The 24,180-nt window shown below is 34.7% G+C and overlaps 1 protein-coding gene across 1 annotated transcript in view; it reads left to right on the forward strand.

Annotated features, from left to right (window-relative positions):
• Window positions 1-24,180, forward strand: part of DHX15 (DEAH-box helicase 15) — a 52,324-nt gene that overhangs the window by 25,766 nt on the left and 2,378 nt on the right. Inside the window, exons 5-12 of the mRNA XM_060148417.1 lie at window positions 724-942; window positions 5,052-5,219; window positions 13,166-13,252; window positions 14,266-14,415; window positions 14,822-14,930; window positions 15,444-15,635; window positions 18,509-18,631; window positions 22,887-23,077. Coding sequence (XP_060004400.1) covers window positions 724-942; window positions 5,052-5,219; window positions 13,166-13,252; window positions 14,266-14,415; window positions 14,822-14,930; window positions 15,444-15,635; window positions 18,509-18,631; window positions 22,887-23,077 — 1,239 coding nt within the window. The remainder of the gene's footprint in view (window positions 1-723; window positions 943-5,051; window positions 5,220-13,165; window positions 13,253-14,265; window positions 14,416-14,821; window positions 14,931-15,443; window positions 15,636-18,508; window positions 18,632-22,886; window positions 23,078-24,180) is intronic.

A 24,180-nucleotide genomic window follows, 5' to 3' on the forward strand; every position in this document is an offset into this window, starting at 1 on the left:
ATATTTGAATAACTATATGAGTACTGTCATTATTGATTAAACCTTATGAGCTACTGAAATTTTTAGTTAGGAACTCAAAGTAGAAATTAAGAACTCTGTAGTGGAATGTTTAAAGGGGGAGCCTTCTATTTAAGTACGTTTTTAATGGGTCATATAACGTCATAATTTAAATAAAAGGAGGGTGACTACACGGTCATGCAACCCTGCACCTGAACAACCTTTTTTCACTGTGGCTTTTACAGCAGTATAGAAAGCCTGTGTTTTAGAAAATTTTCTGAAGAACATATGCTTAATAAAGATGGTTTGGAAGAATAGAGAAATATTTTGTTTTGTTTTGTTTTTGCGCTTTCTTCCTGTTTTCCCCTATGTGCAAGGTTGTCATGTTTTGTTTTAATAACATAGCTGCAATCATACTACATATTTATGTTGTCTTTTACCAATCCCTTTTACATATCATGTAATTATATAAACTTTGGTTTTTAAGGTGTTGCTTCATGAACATGTATTCTAGTTTATTTATTGGATGCCAGGTTTATTCCTACTTTTTAAAAATGTAAATAGCTTACTATAGCACAGCTTTTCTGTATTTGAATTTTTTAATCACAGTTTATTTAGGCATATTGACATATTTGGAGCAGTAAACATTACTCTTCTGTTTTTTACTTTAAAACCACATAAGGATCTTTGAAGACAGCTTCACTTAATTTACTGTTTTCTTTTCAGGTTATAGTTATGAGCGCTACTCTAGATGCAGGAAAATTCCAGATTTACTTTGATAACTGTCCTCTCTTAACTATTCCTGGGCGTACACATCCTGTTGAGATCTTTTATACTCCCGAACCAGAGAGAGATTATCTTGAAGCAGCAATTCGAACCGTGATCCAGATTCATATGTGTGAAGAAGAGGAAGGAGATCTTCTACTTTTCTTAACTGGTCAAGAGGTATTGTCATTATTTGCTTCATTATTTATAGTTTCTATTAGGCAACAACTTTAAGAACTTGGCATATATTAACCATATATTTCTTATCCCAGTATTTAAAGTTTTTCTTCAACCTGATTGTATATATATATGAAATATTTAACTCCTTTTATCTGTGTACTCTAGGAATACCCTTTTATACTATTAGTCTTTGTGTTCTAGTTAATTACCCTAAGAATATTAAATGCTTTTAGAATTTCAAGATTTAGCAATTGTAGTCTCAACTTTGGAGAGACCTGGGTGGTGAGTAGTGTTGTGTTAATTTGCAGTTTTGCTGAGGTATGAATTTGAATCACAGGTGATGTGAAATCTGGTTATTATAGTCAGTAATTTAGTTTGTAAGTGAACTCAGGTAATTCAGGTGCCCATCTACCATAAAACAAATGTGTGTGTTTTGTTTTTGTCTTCTTGCATGTGTTTACTGAGGATTGGAAGGAATCACTGAAATTCCTTAGTTAGAATTTACATCAATTTTAAGATAGGAATTTTATTCTCAGATGCAGCATTTTCTAAACTCATATCCAACAGGATGTTTACAGGTGTGCTGAAAAATTCTTGATGGCTAAATAAGCTCAATGAAAGCTATCTGGATAAAATAGTTTTAGAAAGCCTTTTCTAGAGGTTTTCTTAAAGCTTGTCATTTGCTGTAGTAGGCTTTGTGAATTTTCTAGAACTTGCTTCTCAAACTAATATATGTGCTGATCACTTAGAAAGCTTGAAGATTCTGATTCAATAGGTCAGGTAGGGCCTGAGATTCTATTCCTAGCAAGGTTCTAGAGGAGTGCTTTTCCATTACAACTTTCTTCATAGGTGGAAATGTTCTGTATCTGTGCTGTTCATTCACCTCCACTAGAATGTGAACTCTCTTATTTGCGTTCAGTCTGCAGGGATGCTTGATATATAATATTTGATCAAATGCTGTTGCATTAAGAGCTATAAATGTTGAGTGACTTTTTTACCCTTGCATTTTTTCAGTATTGTCCATATGATTTATTATTTCTGTCCCATTGACCATAGTTTCTTTTCTGTAGAGCAGGGTTTTTCGACCATAGCACTATTTATGTTGTAGGCTGATTAATTCTTTGCTGTGGGTACCCCATGCATTGTAGGATGTTTCTTAGTGTCTCTGGCCTTTACGCATTAGATGCAGTTACACTCCCCCAGTCTGTAGACCTTGCCAAATGTCCCCTGGGGGTGCAAAATCATTCACAGTAGAGAATCATATTTGTTCTTTTGGGAAAAAAGGTGGGTTGCAAATTCAGTTTTACAGATAGATCTCTGTATGTATTAGTCTCCCTTTGTATGCATTTTGAATGGAAGAATTTATATATATATTTTGTAAGCAAGAGTACCAAATGCTTTTTAGATGCATGTAAACAGTGTTTATCCTATAATGCAATGTTGAGGCTGTTGTATTCATTTTGTTCTTTTGTGTATGGTCTCTATAGTTTCTCACTTCCTCCAAAGTGCATAGCATGTTTTTTTAACGGCTATTCAAAATAGTCATTATGTTCAGATAGACAAGCATATTAGAATTCTATCAAAAATATCAGATGGCCTTATGGAGACGACCTGAGATGCTTTTCTATGAGTTAAATTTCTGTGGTTGATATTTTGGCAGCTACCCCACAGCTGGGGAAAGGAAGGGAATAAGCCCCAAGGTTTTCAAATGTGTGTATCTTTCAGTAAAGTATTACTGTAATTGAGCTAGGTTTACATGTGTCCTGTTGCATTTTTAAGTTTCCTTTAGAAGACTAATAAAGTCTTGAAGAATGTAAAGACCTTTAAGGATAAGGTAGCAATACTACTATTCCTCATGTCTGTGAACCTGTTATTTTTACTTGGTCAGTTAAATGGTAGATTCTGGGAATTCAGTACTCCTGTCTCCATAAATTTGAATAGCATCCATAAAATTTAGCTATCTTGACATTTAAAAATGATGACCATGTTACCATTTTGACCACGTAAACAGTTGTGTTTTCTGTAGTCCCTTGAGTTAATTTGGGAGGGGAGAGACCAGTTTTTAATTGGTGAAAGGTTGGAAAACATGTGAATTCTAGAATGTGTATTATTTTTTTGTTAATCCATTAAATCTAGTGTTCCTAGAAGAACTCCTTAGAGGAGCTGTGCTACTGAATTAGATAAGAATGATTATAATTGAAATATCAATTGTAGATGCTTAAAGATGTTGAAACCTTCATTCTTTAAGCAGTATATTCTTTTATCTTTAATTTCACTGAATCTTTTCCACATGCAGGAGTTGAGATTCTTTAAATTAGTAGGGTCTGAATTAATTTACTAACATACATATTGATGCTTTTGGAGCTGAAAGTCTTTCCTGAATTCAGAAACTCTTAAACTTTTGTCTCGGTTCTCAATTCATGACTAAGCAGAAGGTTGCATTGTGCTGATGAATGTTAATAAGCTTTGTGGTCTTCAGAACTGACAGTGTTGACTCTGGAAGTTTGGTTAAATTTAGGGAAAATTTTGTTGCTGAGTTTAAAAGCATAGTGTTTAGAACTTTGTATAAAAACATAAATGGTGTGGCATTTTTTTCCCCTCTGCTCTTTAGAGTAGTCTTTATATCCCGTGCAATAGTGGTTTTGTTTTAGCTCCATACATGCTTAGCAAATACTTCTAGTACTTCCAAGTACAATAATCTTGTTAAAATTTCTGGAGTCTGCAAATGCATGATTTGGGGCACTTTTAATTTTCTATATAAAATCTGGGATTTGGTGGCTTCTGACCATTTATTTTCCAGTCGAATATATTATAGAATTAACAAAATTGAAAATACTGGTGTCAGTTTTCCTATAGGATATGTAATATATAAAACCTAGTTTTGGATTTATATTCAGTTTTTTTTGCGGGGGTGGGGAAGAGGTCTAATTTTGTATTTGTATACCAGCAGGGGGCATTCTAATCTAGGTACAGCATTTGAAAGCAGTTTTTTTGGTAAAAATATTTGTTTCATTTGTTATATTTTTTTCAGTGAATAGCAAACTTTCATTTTCGTTTGGAAACTTTAGATCTCAAAGGAAACTATTACATCAAATACTTAGTAGTAATTTTCTGTGTCACAATTTTCAAGACTTTATCTGTTATTCAAGAAAACTGGTATGTTTGAAATTGATGGAAAAAACCTTTTTTTTTGTTGTTCTTAAGTATCCAAAATCTTTGTATTCTTTAACATGGAAACAGAGTTGCACTTTGATTTACAATCATTTCAAGGAAAATTATTCTAGCTTGATTATAATATACAATAAATTAACCTGATAAATGTTTAAAAATCATTCTGTCTTTTGAATAAAAGATAATTTGTCAATAAGGGTAACTTCTGGTAGAGATTATTGGACAGACTGCCAAATCATTTAGCATACTTCTGAGTTTAACTAAATCAAAGCTTCTGTAAAATTTAAAATTGGCTCCCTTCCCATTTTCAAGTCCCTTTGCCATCCCCTAGAGCCTCCCATCCACCTGTCACTCATACACTCTCAGTATTCATTGTGTGTCCTCTCTTTAAAACTGGGTTTGAATGCAAATGTATTGGAATCGTTTTCTGTAGTAGGGAAATTTTTGAAGAGGCTCTAAGATATTTGGGTTAACCTAGTTCTTAAATATCTATGTTGATACTGTAGAGGTGTGTGTTCTCATTAAGCACAATGAAGCAAATCTTCCATATAATTGCATTAGTGATACGTGACATTAAAGCCTAATTGGCTTGTTTAAAATATCTAGCACATCAATTTCTTTTAGATTGTGAAAATTGAAAAGGTTATGAGTGCAGTTAAATATTCCTGGGTGAGAAATTTCAATTTTAGTACAGTTTGTTGAGAATTAATTAGGATATCGAGTCTAAGAAAAAGGGTGTGGAATGCCAATAAGGCAATTTTGTGTTTATTTGACTACAGAAGTCAGTTTCTTGGATTATTTTTGGAAATCCCAGTGAAATTTGCTAAATTAATTTTGATTACTAAAATGAAAATAAGGTGCATAGAACTAGGATTATGATAAATACTTAAAATGTTTCAGTGTGTATTCATTTTATTTTCAAACTCAAACTTTTGTAGGAAATTGATGAAGCCTGTAAGAGAATAAAGCGTGAGGTTGATGATTTGGGCCCTGAAGTTGGTGACATTAAAATCATTCCACTGTACTCTACACTCCCACCTCAGCAGCAGCAACGCATTTTTGAGCCTCCGCCTCCAAAAAAGCAGAACGGAGCAATTGGAAGAAAGGTAGCATTGAAATGTTCTCTATAAACATTGCATTAATGCCGAAAGATTTGTCTGTGAGATATCAAATTATATTGAATTAATTATAAAGGAGTAAGTTATGGGTGATTGTCATCTGAATTGTGTGCTACAGTGTTACCTGTATTTCCAAAGTAAATAGAAAGAAATGTATTTGAGTAGAGTTTTGCATATCTTTTGACCTTAGAGTAAGAGCAGATACTGCTTCCCTCTCTCCCCAGAAGTTCCTCCTTAGCAAATGGAAGGTTGATTGGGGTGAGGAAGACAGCCAGATGTCTTCCTCCCCATTAAATCACTTGGCAAAAACTAAGTACTTTTTTCTTCAGTGCCTTGGCTTCTGCCTAGAATTTTTGTCAAGACCTAACCAAATGTCATGTCTGTAGGTATGAAATGGTGACTGCACAGATCTCTAATAACAGCAACACTAATCACACTGCGTAAATATTTGGATTTCTTGTGGGCAGGAACTGTGGATCCTTTTGGTGTGGATATCTGCCTGGCACAGGAAGGGAGCCAGGGGAATTCCAGCCTTGTTTCTGGGTGCTTTGTGTGTGTGGGGGGCGTGTATAGGAAGGAGATCTGAGTTTGATACAGGTAGCTATGCCTTTATTTTTTAAGAGATGGAGATTCTCTTAGATCCTTTGAAAATAAGATTGCATTGTTTGAAAAGGTTGGAAAGCCACTAGAGTCAATTTGGCTTCTAAAAAGCCCAGCCACTTATTAGGCTATATAATAAGCTGCATGTGAATTTTGGTACGATTCTTGATCTGGTTTTAAAGTTTGCATATTTTAAACTGGGTATAGTTGATTACCTTCATCACCTTGGGGAGATGATTGTTGGGGATTAAGCTTATTGTATACAGGGTACTAACATATCTAGAACAGTCTAGGCCCTCGTGGCAACTGTTACACATTTCTTGAGTTTATTCATGTAGAAAAGTCTTAGGAAATATTACTCACTTATGACTTGCTTGTCAGTCAGATTTGGAATTTATTGCTTTCTTATGTCTGTATTCTAGCTTAACAGATTCACAATTTTTTTTGCTGTATTTTTTCGATCTTTTTTCCCAACATTTTTGATGATTGTTGGAAAATTACAAATTATAAAGATATTTAAATGTATCATGGTTAATTATCTCTTTACATGGCTGTGTAAAAGTTAAATGAACCAGATACATTTTTCAAATGGAAAGAACTTACTGAAAAGTTAGGCACCCCCAGCGTAGTGGTATATAAATTAACAGGAGGTTGATAAGGAACAATATTAGGTTTTGAGTTTTTCATAGATCAACAAGAGTAGTGAATATGACTTTTAAAAAAATAATCTGATCATAGCTTCATTATGTTCAACATTGCAATTATTTAAAAAAATAGTCTGATCATAGCTTCATTACGTTCAATTATTGCAATTATTTTTGTCAGTGCTGTCTCTAGAATATGTTTTAAAATATTTTCTGTTTATGTGCATTCAGAACTTTGGGGGACAGTTTTAAGTGATAACTTTAGTATATAATTTTGAAGTTGATTTGTTGACTGAAAAGTACTCATTCTCTGTGGAGTTTTTAACTTCACTCTTTGTCAATGGATGTATATAAAAATAGCTGTTTCGTAAACATTTTCTGTAGTAAAGAGGAGTTAGAGTTAGTACATCCTCCAGGCAGGTGATTTAATTTTCTCTTGACATCATGTACACTTTGTGTTATCTGCATTCGTTTTAATTTTAAAATGGTGTTTTTATTTATCTTTGAGTAAAATTGGCTTACAGCAAGATTTGCCATGTTTGTCTTTTCATGTAGTTCTCTTCATTCCATTTTGAGTTACTTTGAGAACTATTGGGCCCACACATTAAAACTTACTTCATATCTGAGCTCTTTGCTCTGTTAATACTAGTATATTGGAAATTTAGGTTCAGTCTGGTGTCAGTCCAGTACATGGTACATTTTGTAGACTCTACAGCCAAAGCCCATGGAATAGAATGAGTTGTTTGGTTTTTAAAACTATTGCTTTTCATGTTCTTGTAAATCCTAGGATATTTAGGAGAATTTTGTCTTTCTGAAAAGAGTGATTCAGCAGCAGTTGGATATATGTGTGATGGCCACAGATGTTGAGGGGAGGCCATTGGAGTTCCCAGGGCTTGGACTCACCTTGGGATCCCATCTCAGGCTTTTAATTCAGAATCAAAACTAAGGGCCACAGTGCTATTTCATCATCCACTAATGATGTTTCATTCAGCTAAAGCTGTAAGATCTCTTGTTGGGAAATCATGTTATCTCCTGGCGTGAGTCAGCTTCATCTTAGAGGTTGAGAAGAGGGCTGTCATGGCCTCCCTGGATGATCCCAGGGGAGGGAGGACTTCTCTTGGCAATTGGTGCATTATTCTTTATGAGGAAAGACACATTGGACCCCAGCATGTTTAAGGGAAAGTGAACAATTTTTATAGAAGTTTATAGAGGAGGATTCACCCAGCAAATCATGTATTTTGAAGCTGGTCAGGGAAGGTAGGAGTGCCAGCTGAAAACCTGAGACTGTTGAAATGCACTAAGGCCAAGCAGTGACTGGCAGGCGAGATGAGCAAGTGACCATCAGACCCAGGGCTTGGCAGGTTCAGTTAGAATAGAAGAAAGGATTGGTGGGATTGTGGGAAAAGAAGAAGGGTAAGAATTAAGATGCACACAGGTTACATGAGGGAATGTGGGTGGATACCAGAACAGTAAGAACTGGTATTCAGTTACTATTTTCCTGTTCTCTTTTTTAAATGCTACAACTTTGGTAATATCCTATTTATATTATAAAACAAAGAACTAGAGGCCAAGGCTTGATTCTTTTGTCATGAATTCATTAATTAAACATAACTGCCAGTTACTAGAATGGGACTTTCATTCAAGAGTGCTGTCACTGACTGATACAATTCATTTAAAATTACAGGGAGGGATAAATTGGGCATTGGGATTGACATATACACACTATTATATATAAAATAGATAACTAATAAGGACCTACTGTATAGCACAGGGAGCTCAATACTCTGTAATGACCTATATGGGAAAAGAATCTAAAAAAGAGTGGATATATATATATATGTAAACTGTACAGCAGAAAGTAACTCAGTGTTGTAAATCAACCATACTCCAATTTAAAAAAATATAAAGAGTGTGACAAAGCACAAAAATAAGTAAGTAGATAAATAAAATTACATAGGAACATTTAGGGGTTTACAGTCTGCTTCCAGTGTGAAACAAAATACTATTTGATTCATGTTTTTGTTAAATTACTTTATATTCGAGCACGTTTTGTAAGGTAGTACCTTATTATCTTACTCATTGTATTAATTTATGCAAAATAGGGTTCCTAATAGGATTGTGGTAAAACTAATAAGAAAACAGCTTTTTAGTACTCAAGTTTTTAAATGTAGGCTATATTAAACGTAATCTTTTATGGGCACTGGGTACTTAACCAGTATTCCTTTTACAAATAGTTACTGAGTTCTTTTTATGTGGACTTGCAGCATAGCACCAATGGTAAACTTTCAAGTTTTTAATCAGGAAAGGTTGACGGCTTCCCTGGTGGCGCAGTGGTTAAGAATCCGCCTGCCAATGCAGGGGACACAGGTTCGAGCCCTGTTCCGGGAAGATCCCACATGCTGCAGAGCAACTAAGCCCGTGCGCCACAATTACTGAGTCTGCGCTCTAGAGCCCGCGAGCCACAACTACTGAGCCTGCGCTCTAGAGCCCCAGAGCCACAACTACTGAAGCCCGCGTGCCTAGAGCCCATGCTCCGCAACAAGAGAAGCCACCACAATGAGAAGCCTGCGCAACGCAATGAGAGTAGCCCCCGTCTGCTGCAACTAGAGAAAGCCCACGTGCAGCAATGAAGACCCAACACAGCCAAAAATAAATAAATAAATAAATTGTTTTAAAAGAAAGGTTGAGAATGCAATTCATAAATTTATGTGAGGGTGGAGACTGTTACCTGTTTTGATCATGCTTGACATTTGTTCAAATATTTGACTTTAAGCTAAAGCTACAGTAGTTTTGTACATGCATGAAAGTTTACTCATCAGTAAGTCACTTGTATGCATTTTTTGACTAAGACTTATAGCTGCTGTTTTATGTAGATTTGGTGTTATTAAAATCCAGCAACTATTTTTGTTTTTATTTAGTTTTCATTAATTTTGTCCATACAAATAGCTGATTTTTCTGTAGCTTATCTTAGAGTTTACTAATTAACAGTGTATGCTCAGAGCATACATTGCTCAATATAAAAGAGAAATGGCCCTTATGGTGATGACTCTATAGTTTTAAAGAGAGGCTTAATAATACACTCTCTGAAGATAACTTAGTGTGGTGCTGCTGGGACATTTACAAACAAGCTAATGTCCTCACTGAATTGGAGACCCCCACCGAGTTCCCTAGGGACTAAAAATCCAAATTTGTTTAACCTAACTGCATTACCGAGTCCAAATAGAATTCAAGTAGAGCAACTCAAGTACTTTGAAATGGAATTACTGAAATATATCAACGTGGATTCCATTAGAAGGCAGATTATTGAGGAGGAAAGGGATAAATCTAGCTGAGAGTTTATTCTTAACACATATAATATAAAAAGATTAGAATTGGCATCGCCAGACTTTTTGTCATAATGTTTATTCTATATATGGGGTTATTTACCTGAAATAATTCCTTTGCAAGTGAGGTTTGAACACTCTTTAAGACACTTTGAACACTTATTTGCAAGCTACAGTCTAGAAAGCTTATAACGTATATATTCCTGTCAGTAATATGTAAGTCCCTTGACAAATTCAGTATCACTGTGTTATGACCACTTCCTAATTAGATCATGTGCCACTTAACACATTTAGAACATACTTAGGGCTTGCCTCACTCACCCCACTGCTAAGGTTCCAAGACAGCTAGATAACGTTTATCATCTCATTTATTTCTCTATTCTTTTGTAATCTGTGGGTGTGTATGTTTTATTTAGCCTTAGTTAGTATTGTTTATCCAGCTCTAGTGGTAGAGTCAGTAGAAATACCTCCCTCAGAGTTGTACAATTTGTTATATGATTGTTCCCCTTTTTTGTCCCAAAACCCACCTCTCATAGGGTAGGTAGGTCCTACTCAAAAAAAAGTTTTTATCACCTTAAAGCTTTTTAACCAATTTACTTTTTTAATCTTTGGAAAAAGTCTAAAGACCATGCTTCTCTAGGTGTTTTTATGCTTGTATTTCAGAGTGTGACTTTGGGATGGCAGTTGACTTTATCATCACTAATGACACGGAGCTTGTCAAAGTTGGTGTAATCACCTGATTCTTAAACACTTGTGAAATCACACATCCACACCACTTTATAAGGTGTTGTATGATTTGTCACACACACATCCAGAGAAGACACATGAACACCAAGTGAAATTATTTGGTGGACAAAAATTGTTTTTAAATAACTCAAAGGGTTAATCACATCAATACATTTTTATTACATTGAGTATATTTTGTTCTGTTAGAAATATGTGAAATTTTTTTCCCCCAAAATGTGTTTTAAACATCTATCTAGAAGTACAACATCTATCCATAATGGCAACCATTTTCACCCCAGAATAACAGAAAATTACAAGACCTCTTACGTAATCACAGGCATGTAGTTTGTGATTCTGTGTAGTTTTAAGGGCTTTCCACATTATCTAAGTTTATATCTTAAAACTCTCAGCTAGACTAGTATACAAGAGTTATAAAAGGAAATTAAAGCTTGGGGGTGTTAAAACCTCTCCACTCTTACTTAGCTATTCCTGGCTTTGCCACCTACCCCTGCTCCTTCCACTACAACACACTGACTTTGTAGAAGAATATTAAATAAACTCTGGTTGTATTTATTTAAGTTCACCTGTTAACCTTGTTTATGCTTGCTTCAGCTCTAATTATTGAATGTGCGTGTCTTCAAAATGTTCTGGAAAATATATTTCATTAAGCATCAAACCACTTATGGTTTATTGTCCATTTGCTAGTTAGTAGTCTTTTCAACTGACCAATGCACAAAGGGAGTGTTTTTGTCTTAGACATGCAAGTGATTCTAAAATATTATCCTGTTAGTGATGTTCTAGTAATCTTTTTTTAATATATAAAAATTTATTTATTTATTTTTGGCTGCGTTGGGTCTTCGTTGCTGTGCGCGGGCTTTCTCTGGTTGCGGCGAGCGGGGGCTACTCTTAGTTATGGTGCTTGGGCTTCTCATTGCGGTGGCTTCTCTTGTTGAAGAGCACGGGCTCTAGGCACATGGGCTTCAGTAGTTTTGGTTCGCAGGCTCTAGAGTGCAGGCTCAGTAGCTGTGGCACACAGGCTTAGTTGCTCCGCGGCATTCTAGTAATCTTTTAAACCTCCAAGATTTCCTGGCAGTGTGAGTCCTTTCTTACATGTGCCTATGGGCATTCTTGTCCACATGCTCTCTCGTTTAAGCCGAACCTTCTATTTCTAGTGCTCTTCCCTTCCCTCTTGTGGGTAGATCCCACCTTACCTTCAACAACTCTCCTAAACGCCATTTTCTCGGTAAGTTTTCATTGTCTTCACTTTGGAAATAAACACTTTAAAAATCTTAGAGCGCTTTTTTTTTTTTTTTTTTTTTGCTGTACGCGGGCCTCTCACTGTTGTGGCCTCTCCCGTTGCGGAGCGCAGGCTCAGTGGACATGGCTCACAGACCTAGCCTAGCGGCATGTGGGATCTTCCCGGACCAGGGCACGAGCCCGTGTCCCCTGCATTGGCAGGCAGACTCTCAACCACTGCACCACCAGGGAAACCTTACAGCCCATTTTTGATGTCATTACACTTCCTCTCCACCTCTAATGTTTCTTTACAAACTGTAAAAGCTTTAAGAGCAGACTCTGATCTATCTTCTGTGTAAACTGCTTGCATATACACGTATCTCCTACTTAATGGCAGCAATCTGTTCCCAAAATGAGATGTTTTGGGGAAAATAATGAGGATCCCATTTTCCCATTGTTTAAAAAGAAAAATTATGTAACATGTCATTCTCAAGCCCCTAATCTTCTAAAACCTGTTTAAAATACAGTAAAACACCCACATGAAAAAGCAAGCTATCATGTTAGTATGTAAATGCTTTAAACATTATTCCCTGTCAATAAAAAGTTAAAATGATTAACAGTTTCCTTGTATGCAGTGACACCCCCTTTGAGACTATACACTTTACAAAACATCCACGTTCTGTTCTGATGATCTGCAAATTCTTGGATTCTAACTTGAGGTTTTCATCCCTATGTGCCATTTTGTTTAAAATACTGAGTTGAGTTTTGGTGATATAAAGTTTTCCTTTGTCAATGTTGCCTGAAAATATTGAAAGATTTACATGTTGTGTGGAGTTTGGATATTAACAAAGGAGTGTTCTCTCAGGGAGACATTCTGTGAGGTAAGCTTGTATTGATTTATTGATAATTTTCTTTTGATGTTCTTCTGCTATTTGAATAATCAAAACATGATGTGATTGAGTAATAACCTGAAGATTTTTTGTTGAAAAAGGAAGGTACTATGATGAGCTTAATGAAACTTTGAATTCTTTTTTTTTTTTTTGCGGTATGCGGGCCTCTCACTGTTGTGGCCTCTCCCGTTGCGGAGCACAGGCTCCGGACGCACAGGCTCAGCGGCCATGGCTCATGGGCCCAGCCGCTCCGCGGCATGTGGGTTCTTCCCAGACCGGGGCACGAACCCGTGTCCCTTGCATCGGCAGGCGGACTCTCAACCACTGCACCACCAGGGAAGCCCTGAATTCTTAAATATTCGTCTTTATATAGCATTGGTCATTAAAGATCAAACCTTATTTCTGGTTTATTTAGTGGGTTGTAACTGATTGTTTAGTGAAAGTTAATGCTAATCTTACTATTTGAATTGTACTTGGCCGGTAGTATAAGTTAAATACTCTTTATTTCTTAACAGGTTGTTGTGTCAACTAACATTGCAGAGACATCTTTGACAATAGATGGTGTGGTATTTGTGATTGATCCTGGATTTGCGAAACAAAAGGTACATATTTTGTACTACTTTAGTACTTTATAAATTAGTATTAGTTTAACAGTACTTACTGCTTACTCATTTAATGGCTTAAATTTACTTTTTAGAATTATTTTCCAGTTTGTGTTTCATTTTCAGACTTCTGAGATATGAACTCTTTGTGTTCTAGCTGGCTTTCACATACTAAGCCCATGTTTAATGTTTAACCCTAGGCTTCTTTTCGGTTGCATTGTTTTCTTTGTTTCTTTGTAGTGATGGTGAGTGTTCTGTATGTGAGTGTATGTTCATGTAAGGAGTATGGTGGTAGTAATAAATACAGGATTGATTATCATAACCTGCAGATCAGTCACTCCCCAACTAAATTAGAGTTTCTATGTGCCAGGCACAGTACTTGAATAAAAAGTACTATGTTAACCTCTAGTTTAACAGTACTGAATACCAAGCACTTTTACCAAATGAAGTGACTGCTCAGTAAATAAATAAAACTATGTTTTATAATTTAAAGATCTTTGATTGCATTTGATTACATTTTATAAGTATAATTGGGAGAATTCATTGTACATAGTATTCATGTTTTTGATAGAAAACTGTCCTTTAAACTGGCAGCATATAACTGACTTCTTCTGGACTAAGTTCAAAATAGTTTTCTTAATGTCCAAGGTGTTGAAATTGACAGGTTCTTTTCAGGCAAAAACCTTCAGCACAATCCACTATATAAGAGTAAGGTAAAGCTGAAATTATTTTAAATTAGGAAGAGTAAAGATGATATAAGCTATCTGTGTGTTAGATAAGAGACTTTTCACGTTAGTTTGGGTCTCTCAAAATGTTGGAGACAGAATACCTGAAAGAAAGTTAAGGAGTAAAGACGATGAATTTTGTTTCTGTCCCAGCATGGTTTATCGTGGTCATCAGTACTACTTTGTTTATTTTGGGGTTAGCTGTGGGCTTTGGATACTTCTGTTAGATCACAGTTTTGTGTTTAACTGAAGGAAGAATCATTCTTAATGTTATTTCCATTCCAATAGGTATATAATCCTCGAATCAGAGTCGAGTCCCTTTTAGTGACAGCCATTAGTAAAGCTTCAGCTCAGCAAAGGGCTGGTCGAGCTGGACGAACCAGACCTGGGAAGTGCTTCAGACTTTATACAGAGAAAGCTTACAAAACAGAAATGCAGGTAAGGGTTTTACTGTGTCCTTCCTAGTGTGTTTGGAAGGTTAAGTTGAATTTGTTACCAGGAGAAAATTACTTCATTTACTTTATCTTGCCTTTTGGCACTATAATCTCTTTAGTTTTTCTGAAATTTATGGTGTAGTCTACCAATACAAATCTTTGTTACAGTTCTAAGTCTAGGTGGGCAGCAGCAGTAACGCTTCGAACCCTATAAAGATAGTTCATAGAAAGTGTCTGATTCCCTTTTAGTCTTTTTAGTCCATAAGTGTTTTTCTCCTCTCTTTAGTCAGCGGTTTAGAAGAAATGCCAAAAGTTAATAGCTGAGGGGGCAGAGAACAGATACGTTTTGCTTTTTGGAGCAAGAGGATTAAGGAATGTTTAACAGAACAAATGTTTTTGTATTTTTCTAGGATAACACCTATCCTGAGATTTTGCGTTCTAATTTAGGATCAGTTGTGTTACAATTGAAGAAACTTGGTATTGATGATTTGGTGCATTTTGATTTTATGGATCCACCAGGTATGAATTCTCAAAGCATATTTTATCAAACCTTTTAACCAAAATTGACTCTTTCTCTTCATCCTATTCAGTATGTATATTAAATACATTTTACCTGTTTCTTACAATGTGTCAAGATAAATTTTGTGTGTTAGCATTAAAACTAAAAGAGTGACAAAAGAGCAAATTCTTTTTTTTTTTTTTCCCTTCAGAATAGCTAAATTATTCTGGGAGTTATTGACAGGGCATGAAAATGAAAATTTTCCCAATTTTTTTTTGGAAGAAAAATAGTTTGATAAACACATTGTTGAGTTAACAGTTATTTAATGTACTTAGGAAGATGACAGTTTTACTATTATACAGGAAAGTTTTGCAATTTTATATGATTCATAGTTTGCTAGATCGCTGTAATTGAATTTGATGATAGTTTGAGTTTCGAGTTTTGTCCACTGTAGAATGAAAAATGAGAATGCTTATAATAATTTGTACTTTGTCACGTTTTTGCTTGTCTATTATATTGCCTTTTCCTCCTAGCTCCTGAAACTCTGATGAGAGCCCTAGAACTTTTGAATTATCTGGCTGCTTTAAATGATGATGGAGATCTGACTGAATTGGGATCCATGATGGCTGAGTTTCCTCTAGATCCACAGCTCGCTAAAATGGTTATTGCAAGTTGTGACTACAACTGTTCTAATGAGGTCCTATCTATTACTGCTATGTTGTCAGGTAATAGAGGGAAAGGAACTAAAAAAAGCCCAGCTCTTCAAAGTTTGGGTGGACTTCACTTTTGGTTTTGTTTTCTAATATTTAGTATGATAGTGGATTTTATAGGTGGTTTTAAGGGACTCATTTTGCTTCCTAAATATCTTGTAAAGTAGCTTCATAATGACATAGTATTTACAAAAGTAAATTAAGTCATTGTGCACACAGTATAGTAAAAACATGGGCTCCCTTGAGTGCAGATAAAAATCTCAATAAGAGAGTAAGTCTGAAGACATCATAACTGAGTTCTTTGGTAGGTCCATTAGTTTTGCAGTTTATTGCTAAAAGTACCAGAAGAACTTTGTTCTAGTAGCTGGCACTATTAAGTGAGCCTGAGACAAAGCAAACTGTCATTTAAAGAGTGAGCCTTTTTTACATGTATAAATCGTACTGCAGTGGCAATCAAACATTTAGTATCAAATAAATAGAAGTAGTAATACATAATTCTGGGTTTAAAATCTAACCTGATGGTAATTCTTTTACAATGACAGGAAAACACTTGATAAAATAAATATGTCTAATAGATAAAATGGCTTATTTTAAAAATTAGAACATTAAGCTGAACAAATACTATTGTTTTTAATAGTAACACTTAATTCATAAATAGTAACTTGGAAATTAGATTTTCCAAAAAAAAAGAAATACTGTTAATATAAAAATATACACTGGTTCTTGCAGCGGAAAATAGAAAACGTATTAAGTTTTTACTATCAAAGTACTCTATAATACTAGTTTCAGTACTGGGGAAAGTTGACTTCCAGTCATAGAGTGGTTTATTGGTATAATTTATAATTAAATGCCTCAAATAATTCAAAATCTTACATGTAGTTAAAGGAGGAAATTTTTAAAATTTCTAAATATAAAAATTTTGGCTTAGTTTAGATGTATATTTTAATGGTGTGAATTTTTAATTTAAGAACTAGCTAAAATGTTTTTTTTGCAGAGTTATGATTGATCAGACTCAGAGCAGATGGGCAGGGCAGTATCGAATCATTTTAATGAAATTGTAGTCTCTTGCGGAGGTGGTGGTAGGTTGTTGTCTGCCTTTTCTTATATGTTGTTTTTGCTAGATTCTCCCAGTTGTAGTTAACCCAACATTTTAGTTTTTAGAGAAAGTGTGGGGCAAGAGTTTTAACAGATTGTGTATTTGTTATCTGCCTAGTTTTTATTTTTCTAGGTTCTCTTATCAGGCATACTATACAATTACCATTGTCTGAGTTCAGAAAATTAGCCCTTAAAAAAAATTGGTCATTATGATGCAGTTGAGATCTTCCAACTACATCTCTTATTTGTACTAGTTCTACAAAACGTAGGGTTTACTGGTCATCTTTAGCACATCAAGAGAGTGAACACTTATGTGCAGCGGTTATTAAGCATGGCATTTGTGGGGGAAAACGTTATTAAAGTGTGAGGAAGAAGTCACGGAACTGAAACAGTTTGGTGAGCTTGTAATGCTTTGTTTTCCATTTAAATAGTTTCTGAAGTTTTCGGGTCCTGATATAAATAGTACAAATCAGGGGCCTTATGGAGTGCTTCTTATACCCAATATTTAACTCTGGTAGCTAGTTCACATTAACTTTCACAGCTATGAGAGGTTTCTGTACTTTTATTTATTACCTTGCTTCAGTTACATTAAGCAAGACTTAGTATTTACTGTGATTATGTGTCATTGTCTCTATTTGGCTTCTTTGGAATCATTTTAAAGGGGAAACTGTATGGCAAAGAGTAATTGATACTGTATTTGATCTCACTGTGGATTATTCCCATTATCTTCTATCTGAACTGATAATTTATAATTTTTTTTTATTGACAAAGTTTTAAGAGCTTTAAAAATGTGTTCACAAAGTCCCAAGTTGTTAAGTCTTTTTATTTTCATACTGCTATTACGACTATGGAATTGCTAAAGTGAATTAAGGAAAGTTGTATTTCAAAAAATATAGTGCACGCTTTGTATGTAACAACTTAAAGTTTTATGTGAATTAATATTGAGGCTCTAAACAAATACTGTAGTTATATATTTTGATGACCCTTGAAATAATGACCGTTTCAGACTAATTGTCAACTTTTAAAATATTGGATTCTGCTTTTATATTGAAGTCTTCAAATACAGTTTAAAAAAAGAACTTGGGACTTTATTTTCTAATCTTTCTTAAAATGCTGGAAAACTAGGCCGAATATTCCCAGCCTTTTTGAATTTTCTTAATTCAGAGGCGGTTTAACCTTCCACCACTACTGCTATCATCAAAACCCAAGATTTCATGATATTTTTTATGTTTACATATGCTTCTGCTCACCAGTGCTAATAGTGATACCCACCAGTTGGTAATAGCCACAGCACTAGGGAAGAATTACAATAGAAATGTGGCAGTACACTGGTTGGAAAGTTGTTTTTAGCCCTGCAGTGGGCAAGTATAGCTTCATCACTTTCATAACCATTCAGTGGATTCAATGGATGGCCTTTTAAAAAATTATATTTAGCTAAAAGGCTATTAACACCGTAATTCTGGCTATTGGTAGAGCTATCGGCACTGGTTTTTGAAATGAGTTGAGCTTCCTAGTATCTTGATGGCCTTCAGAATAGCTGTTTTGATGCCTACTTTTAGATCTAGTTAAAAATAATCAGGTACTCTGTAGCTTTGAAACCCTCTTGTCTTACAGATGTGGTTAGGTGTTGATGTACCAAATCAAGGTAGTAAACAGTCCAAGATGCAGTTGGAGGCCATCCTGCCCTGCCCTATGCTCTGTGAACTGACCTAGCTAGGCCTTGTTCCTCTATCTGTGAATGCGTGACTCATCGATATGGGCGTTTGTGTTGGGCCCATACCAACCTTGTTTAGTCCCACAGTGTTTTGTTCGCCCCACGGAGGCCAAGAAAGCCGCAGATGAGGCCAAGATGAGATTTGCCCACATAGATGGAGATCATCTGACACTGCTGAATGTCTACCACGCTTTTAAACAAAGTAAGTGTAAATTAGATTGAAGGCACTCTTTTGTCTAAATGTCACTTGCAGCATATAAGATGTTTCTTCATCGCACTTTCATTTATTATCCGTGACAACTTTACATTAGAAACCCAGAGATCCTTTAGAAAAAAACTCATGACTATCATTTAAAATAGAAATTGCCCATCTTTTCCAGAGTTGTTTACTTTTATAATCAGGGAAAAAGCACTGGAAACCTGGAAAATACAGAGAAATAAAGATAAAATACTTGTATAAAATTTACCATGAACATACAGATTTTGATATACTTTTGTTTTAAGTTTGCATTTTTTGTGAATGGTTTTGTATTATAGAATTATTACTGTCTAATATTTTTACTAATAAATAGCTCTTACAAAAGAGTAAACTAACAAAATAGAAATACAGGCTATAAATGTGAATGACCATTCTCAGGCTATAAGTGGTCCATAAACATGAGGAGGAAATTCACCTCTACTTGTAGTTCAATAAATGCATTGTTATTGAGAGGTGCCATTTTCTCACCTATAAAATTGGCAAAGGTTAAAGAAAAATAGTCTTTAGTTGTGTGGGAGTGGGTTTAGTGGAGCAGTCTTACACCAGAGCTGGGAATGTAAATTTATGTTATGTTTATGAAAAGCAGTAGATTTTATGTTACCAAGAACCTTAACAAACTCAAACCCTTTGACCCAGAGATAATCTGTGAGATTTTCTTTTAGTATTCTGTGGACAGAGATATGTTTCAAGTTTTTTATCCCACAGTTATCTATCATAGTAAGGGAAAATGGAAACTACCTAAATGCCCACCAGTAGAAAGATGGTTCAGTGATTTATGCTATAGCAACGTGATGAAATATTGTTCTAGCTTTATATTGTTTTCAGAGAATATTTAGCAACATGAAAAACATTTTCCAGTTATTTGAAAACAAGGAAACATAGTGGTAATAATACAGTTATTGCTAGATGCTTTTGTTGGAATGCACTATTTATAAAAATTAAATGAGAGGAAAATGTAAAGGGGAAAAAAATGTGGAAATAATTGCAATAGATTCTGAAAGTATTTGATTTCTACATATCGGTAGGTTAACCTGTTGGGTGATACGTTATCAGAGACTGATAGCCCTACATCACCCTTTTCCAGGAATGTGGTGTCTTCAATCACTCTGAAAGTTTGTGGTTTCTGCTGATAAGAATTTAGTTTCCTAATTTATTATATCGACATTCAAATTTTGCACTCCTTGTTTTATTTGAATCTCATTTTTATTTCTCAAAAAATCCTATTTACACTCTTAAAATAGTCTGTTGACTTTGGCACATCTCTTTGGGGATAGGGGTGAATTTATTCATTCAGGGTCCAGAAGTGCTAGAGGGCCGGTATGAGGAACAAGGACCTTAGCAGCCAAATTGCACATCTGTGTCTTACACACGAACTCTGATATGAGTTGATAGAATTGATGAATATCAGATAAGGAAAAGGTAGAGAGTCCTTCTCTTCCTGGATCTGAGAAATTTGGGGCAGATAAGGGAGGTAAATGAAAAGTAATTGAGAAACAGATGAAGGCCAATACATAGTTTACGTCAGAAAATTTATTTTATCCTTCTTGTGTCCAAAGTATTGGTAATGCATAATGTTAAAGCCTTTATTCCTGATGGGATAGATCAATTCAAGAAATACACTATATTCCTGTTGTGGTGCGAACTGTATTGCATGCTAGTTGATAACTGTGTGACCACCAGACACGTAACTTGTTAACAGATTGTGATAACTGCCTTGAGAAGGAGCAGATTCACATCCATCTTGGTTCTCAGAATCCCTTGACGTTATTAAGGTACTGTTTTAAGTGGAAATGAAAAGATTTCTGTAGGAGCAGCATGGTTTTTTAACCCTATTTCTCTCACAGGACATTTTAATTCTTTTAAAATTAGGTTGTATTATTTTGTCATTTAAGCTTTTGATGATAACTAGCACAGCATTGTATTTCATAGTTTGGTTTGAAAATGAAATTTAAGATTTATAGTGGAACTGTGTGTTTTCATTTTTACATATAAATGTAACATTACAGTATCTTAGAGGAGTTTTAAGATTTAAATGATAAAATTGCTAAAGAATGCTTGTGCTTTATACACATATTTGGTAGTTGGGAACTTTCTAGGAAAATATTGAACAGTAGGTACCTATAAAAGTTTTCTCCTACCCATTCTGAGCAGAGGGAGTGTCATGAAGTAGAATGGGAACATCTACTCACTAGATAGATGATCCTTTTCTACTAAATGCTTTTCACTGCCATAGGGATGGTAAGCTGTTGGTTAGTTTTAGACCTTTTCCTCGATACGCTTTTCTTAATAAGGTCAAAGGAAACAGAATGACTGGACATTTAGCCTTTAATCACTGCCACCTTTTCAAATAAGGAGAGCTAGTCTAAAAATAACATCAAACTTTGATCTCCACATAATATTTGGACATTTCAGATCCATTTATTGAATTTGGGGTGTTTTAACTATTTTTTAAGTGATGCTGTGTTGTATTTGAAACATTGTGTATTTGCAAACTAGCAGATATTAGCAAATATTTCAGATATTAGTCAAGACGATCTATTTCATTAAAAACAATGATTGATTACATAGTAAAGATAAATTAGTCTTTATACTATTTGTTTTAACACTTGGGAAACAGAACTAGATTTAAGTTATTTTGCAGTGCCTTAATTTCTCTGTGTGTTTGTGTGTGTCTGTGCTAATGGTTTGGCTTTAGATCTTAAGAGTAGTTTCACTGTGAGAAATATATAGCTAGAATTATTTTAATAAAATGTTCCCGTGTTTAGATTTTATTCCTCCCATTTATCAAACTATTTCTCAAAAATTTAGAGACATAGTAAAACCATCAGATACTATTTGTTTATCTTGACAACTTAAAATTCCTGTTCTGTTACTCTTTAGTGTATGAATTCTGTGAAAAGTTTAGCATGTCAGAAACACTACACGCCAGATCAGAGTCTGCAAATGAACAACCCTTTTAAGAAGTCCCCCTTTTTATTGTCTGTGTCGACGTTACCTTTCATTAAGCACATACTTTCTTTGTTTCATCTCTGAAGATACTCAGTGCTTTGCTTTAAATGTCAGTATGTTCAGTTGGATACCTTTTATTTCTCATTCCAGATGGGTTAATAAATGGACATTTTAACATGTCAGGTCTTCAATTTAAAGGTCATTTACTACACCATCTATCCACCTACCCTGTTTCTGAAATGTGGCTGCATTTTGTAATGGATAAACATTTATTAATATACCTGTTGTTCCTCTGACAAACTATTAAGAATATGTGTATTATAATTCGTAGAATCCTAGAACCAAGGAGAAAGGACTATGCCAAAGATTACTGTATATCACATAGCTGGAAAAGTATCATCATAGTTGTAATATTTTACGGACCCCCCCATTTCACAAATAACCCTCTTAGATTTATTTATCGAAGGGCCTCTGAAGTAAATAATGCAGTTTTTCATTGTGACTTTGAGACATAAAGATGGCACTGTTTAATGTTTTACATGATGCTACAGTTTGAGCTCTTATATGAGCATCTCTAGGTTAGTTGGAAGGATTCATCAATGGAGAAAGATCCCTTTGATAATAAAATATATGTAGTGAAATTACTTGAAGTGCTTTGATATAAGCTTTGTTTATTAAACATAAGAGTGAGTGTTCCAGACATCCTTGTAACCTATGTCACTTGTATTTTAAACCACTAAGAGGTACATGGGTCACAGTAAAACTTCTAAACACTAAGTTTGGGGTGCTCTAGCTCAGGAGTAAAGCAAAGCACACAATAGTCACTTGAAGTTCATTTTTATAACTTTTAAATTGTATTTGATAGTCTTAATCTAAGCTTGTTTTTTCTTTGAAAATGAGAAAGACATGGCATTTTTCCAAATTCTCTCAACCCACCCCTGTCAGACTATCGAAAACAACCAGGTGTATGTTTATGGGTAAATAACTCAGAACAATTAAAATAGTTTATCCAAAAACCATTGTTTTGTCATTCAATAGCCAGAAACCTTAGTGCTATTTCTAATTTTGAACTTCACTCCAGATTTTTAGGAAAGTTGATAACATTGTGATTAATTTATAAAAATGATGTGGGTTATTCCCTTTTGGATTACTTAGCTTACTGTTTATAGTGATTTCCTTTTTTAATTAGATAATATACCTGTTTGGATGATTCATGTCCCTCTTATTTTCCCTCCCTCCAACTTTGTAGATCATGAATCGGTTCAGTGGTGTTATGACAACTTCATTAACTACAGGTCCCTGATGTCAGCAGACAATGTACGCCAGCAGCTATCGAGAATTATGGACAGATTTAATTTGCCTCGTCGAAGTACTGACTTTACAAGCAGGGACTATTATATTAATATAAGAAAAGCTTTGGTTACTGGGTATTTTATGCAGGTATGTGGATAATACAGAAGTGCATAATTAAATGTTTACATAATGTTTGTTTTCTATAGCAGCCCTTGGAATCCACATAAACACAAAAATTCAGTTAAAGAATGCCTATAAATATTGATCTTAAATTTTATGTCCAAATTCTTGAATGAACTGATACACTGAGAAGTTTTTACGTGTCTAAATTAATTCACTAAATGGCATAGTTAGTGATCCAGTTATATAGACATCAATTTTAGAATTACTTTTTTATTAATGGAGTCTTTAAGACACTTGGTGCTGGGAAAGCCAGGCGTGTCTTTTGATTTAAGTAATAAAAATAATTTAAAACATTTCATTTAGCTTTGTGTTTTATATTGGAGGCTGAAGTAAAACTTGTCAGGTAAATCTAGTGAGTATTTATTTTAAGGGACTTACAACAGATTATGTTTTTAAAAATGCAAAGTTTTTCTGATGAAAACAAGTCAATCCCTTACTTGGGATGGGATTGGTTTTAGTTATCTCTTATGTATCCCACTTGTTTTTTTCGTTGTCTCCTTTGGCTCTGTCTTTTAAGCAAGATGTGGCCTGCCTTAAGGCCAGATGAGCTCAATAAATAGAATGGACTTAAATGCACTGAGTCAGAATGAAAGTAGATTGGCGCATTGTCGGTATTTGAAATCAAAGCAACAGAATGTTTATTGTGGCATCTTATAAGATCTTACTAGAGTTAGGATTTTCATGCCTTGCTCTGTTATTCAAGCATTATGGATTTCTAATTCTCTTAAGATTAAAATTTATTAGAAATAGGGCATGCAGTGTAGTACCTGGCACCTAGTAGGTGCTTAGTAAATATTTATTGAATAAAATTGAGTTTATTTTCTATTATGTATTATTCATTTCTATTATTCACACATATTCTTTATGTTACTAGAGTTCTAGAATTGGAAAGGGCTATCTTCATCTGCTTTGGTATTTGTTAAATATTAGATGAGTGCCACCAATTGATGTGTTTGATTGTAGATAATTAATCTTTTAGTAGTTGTTCAGCTACCACAAAATTGTCACCTGGCATTAAGAACCTACTCTAGATGGTCTAAGGCAGGAAGGCCAAATAGTATATAGTA

The sequence above is a fragment of the Lagenorhynchus albirostris genome, chromosome 4, assembly GCF_949774975.1.
Source record: "Lagenorhynchus albirostris chromosome 4, mLagAlb1.1, whole genome shotgun sequence".
Taxonomy (NCBI): domain Eukaryota; kingdom Metazoa; phylum Chordata; class Mammalia; order Artiodactyla; family Delphinidae; genus Lagenorhynchus; species Lagenorhynchus albirostris.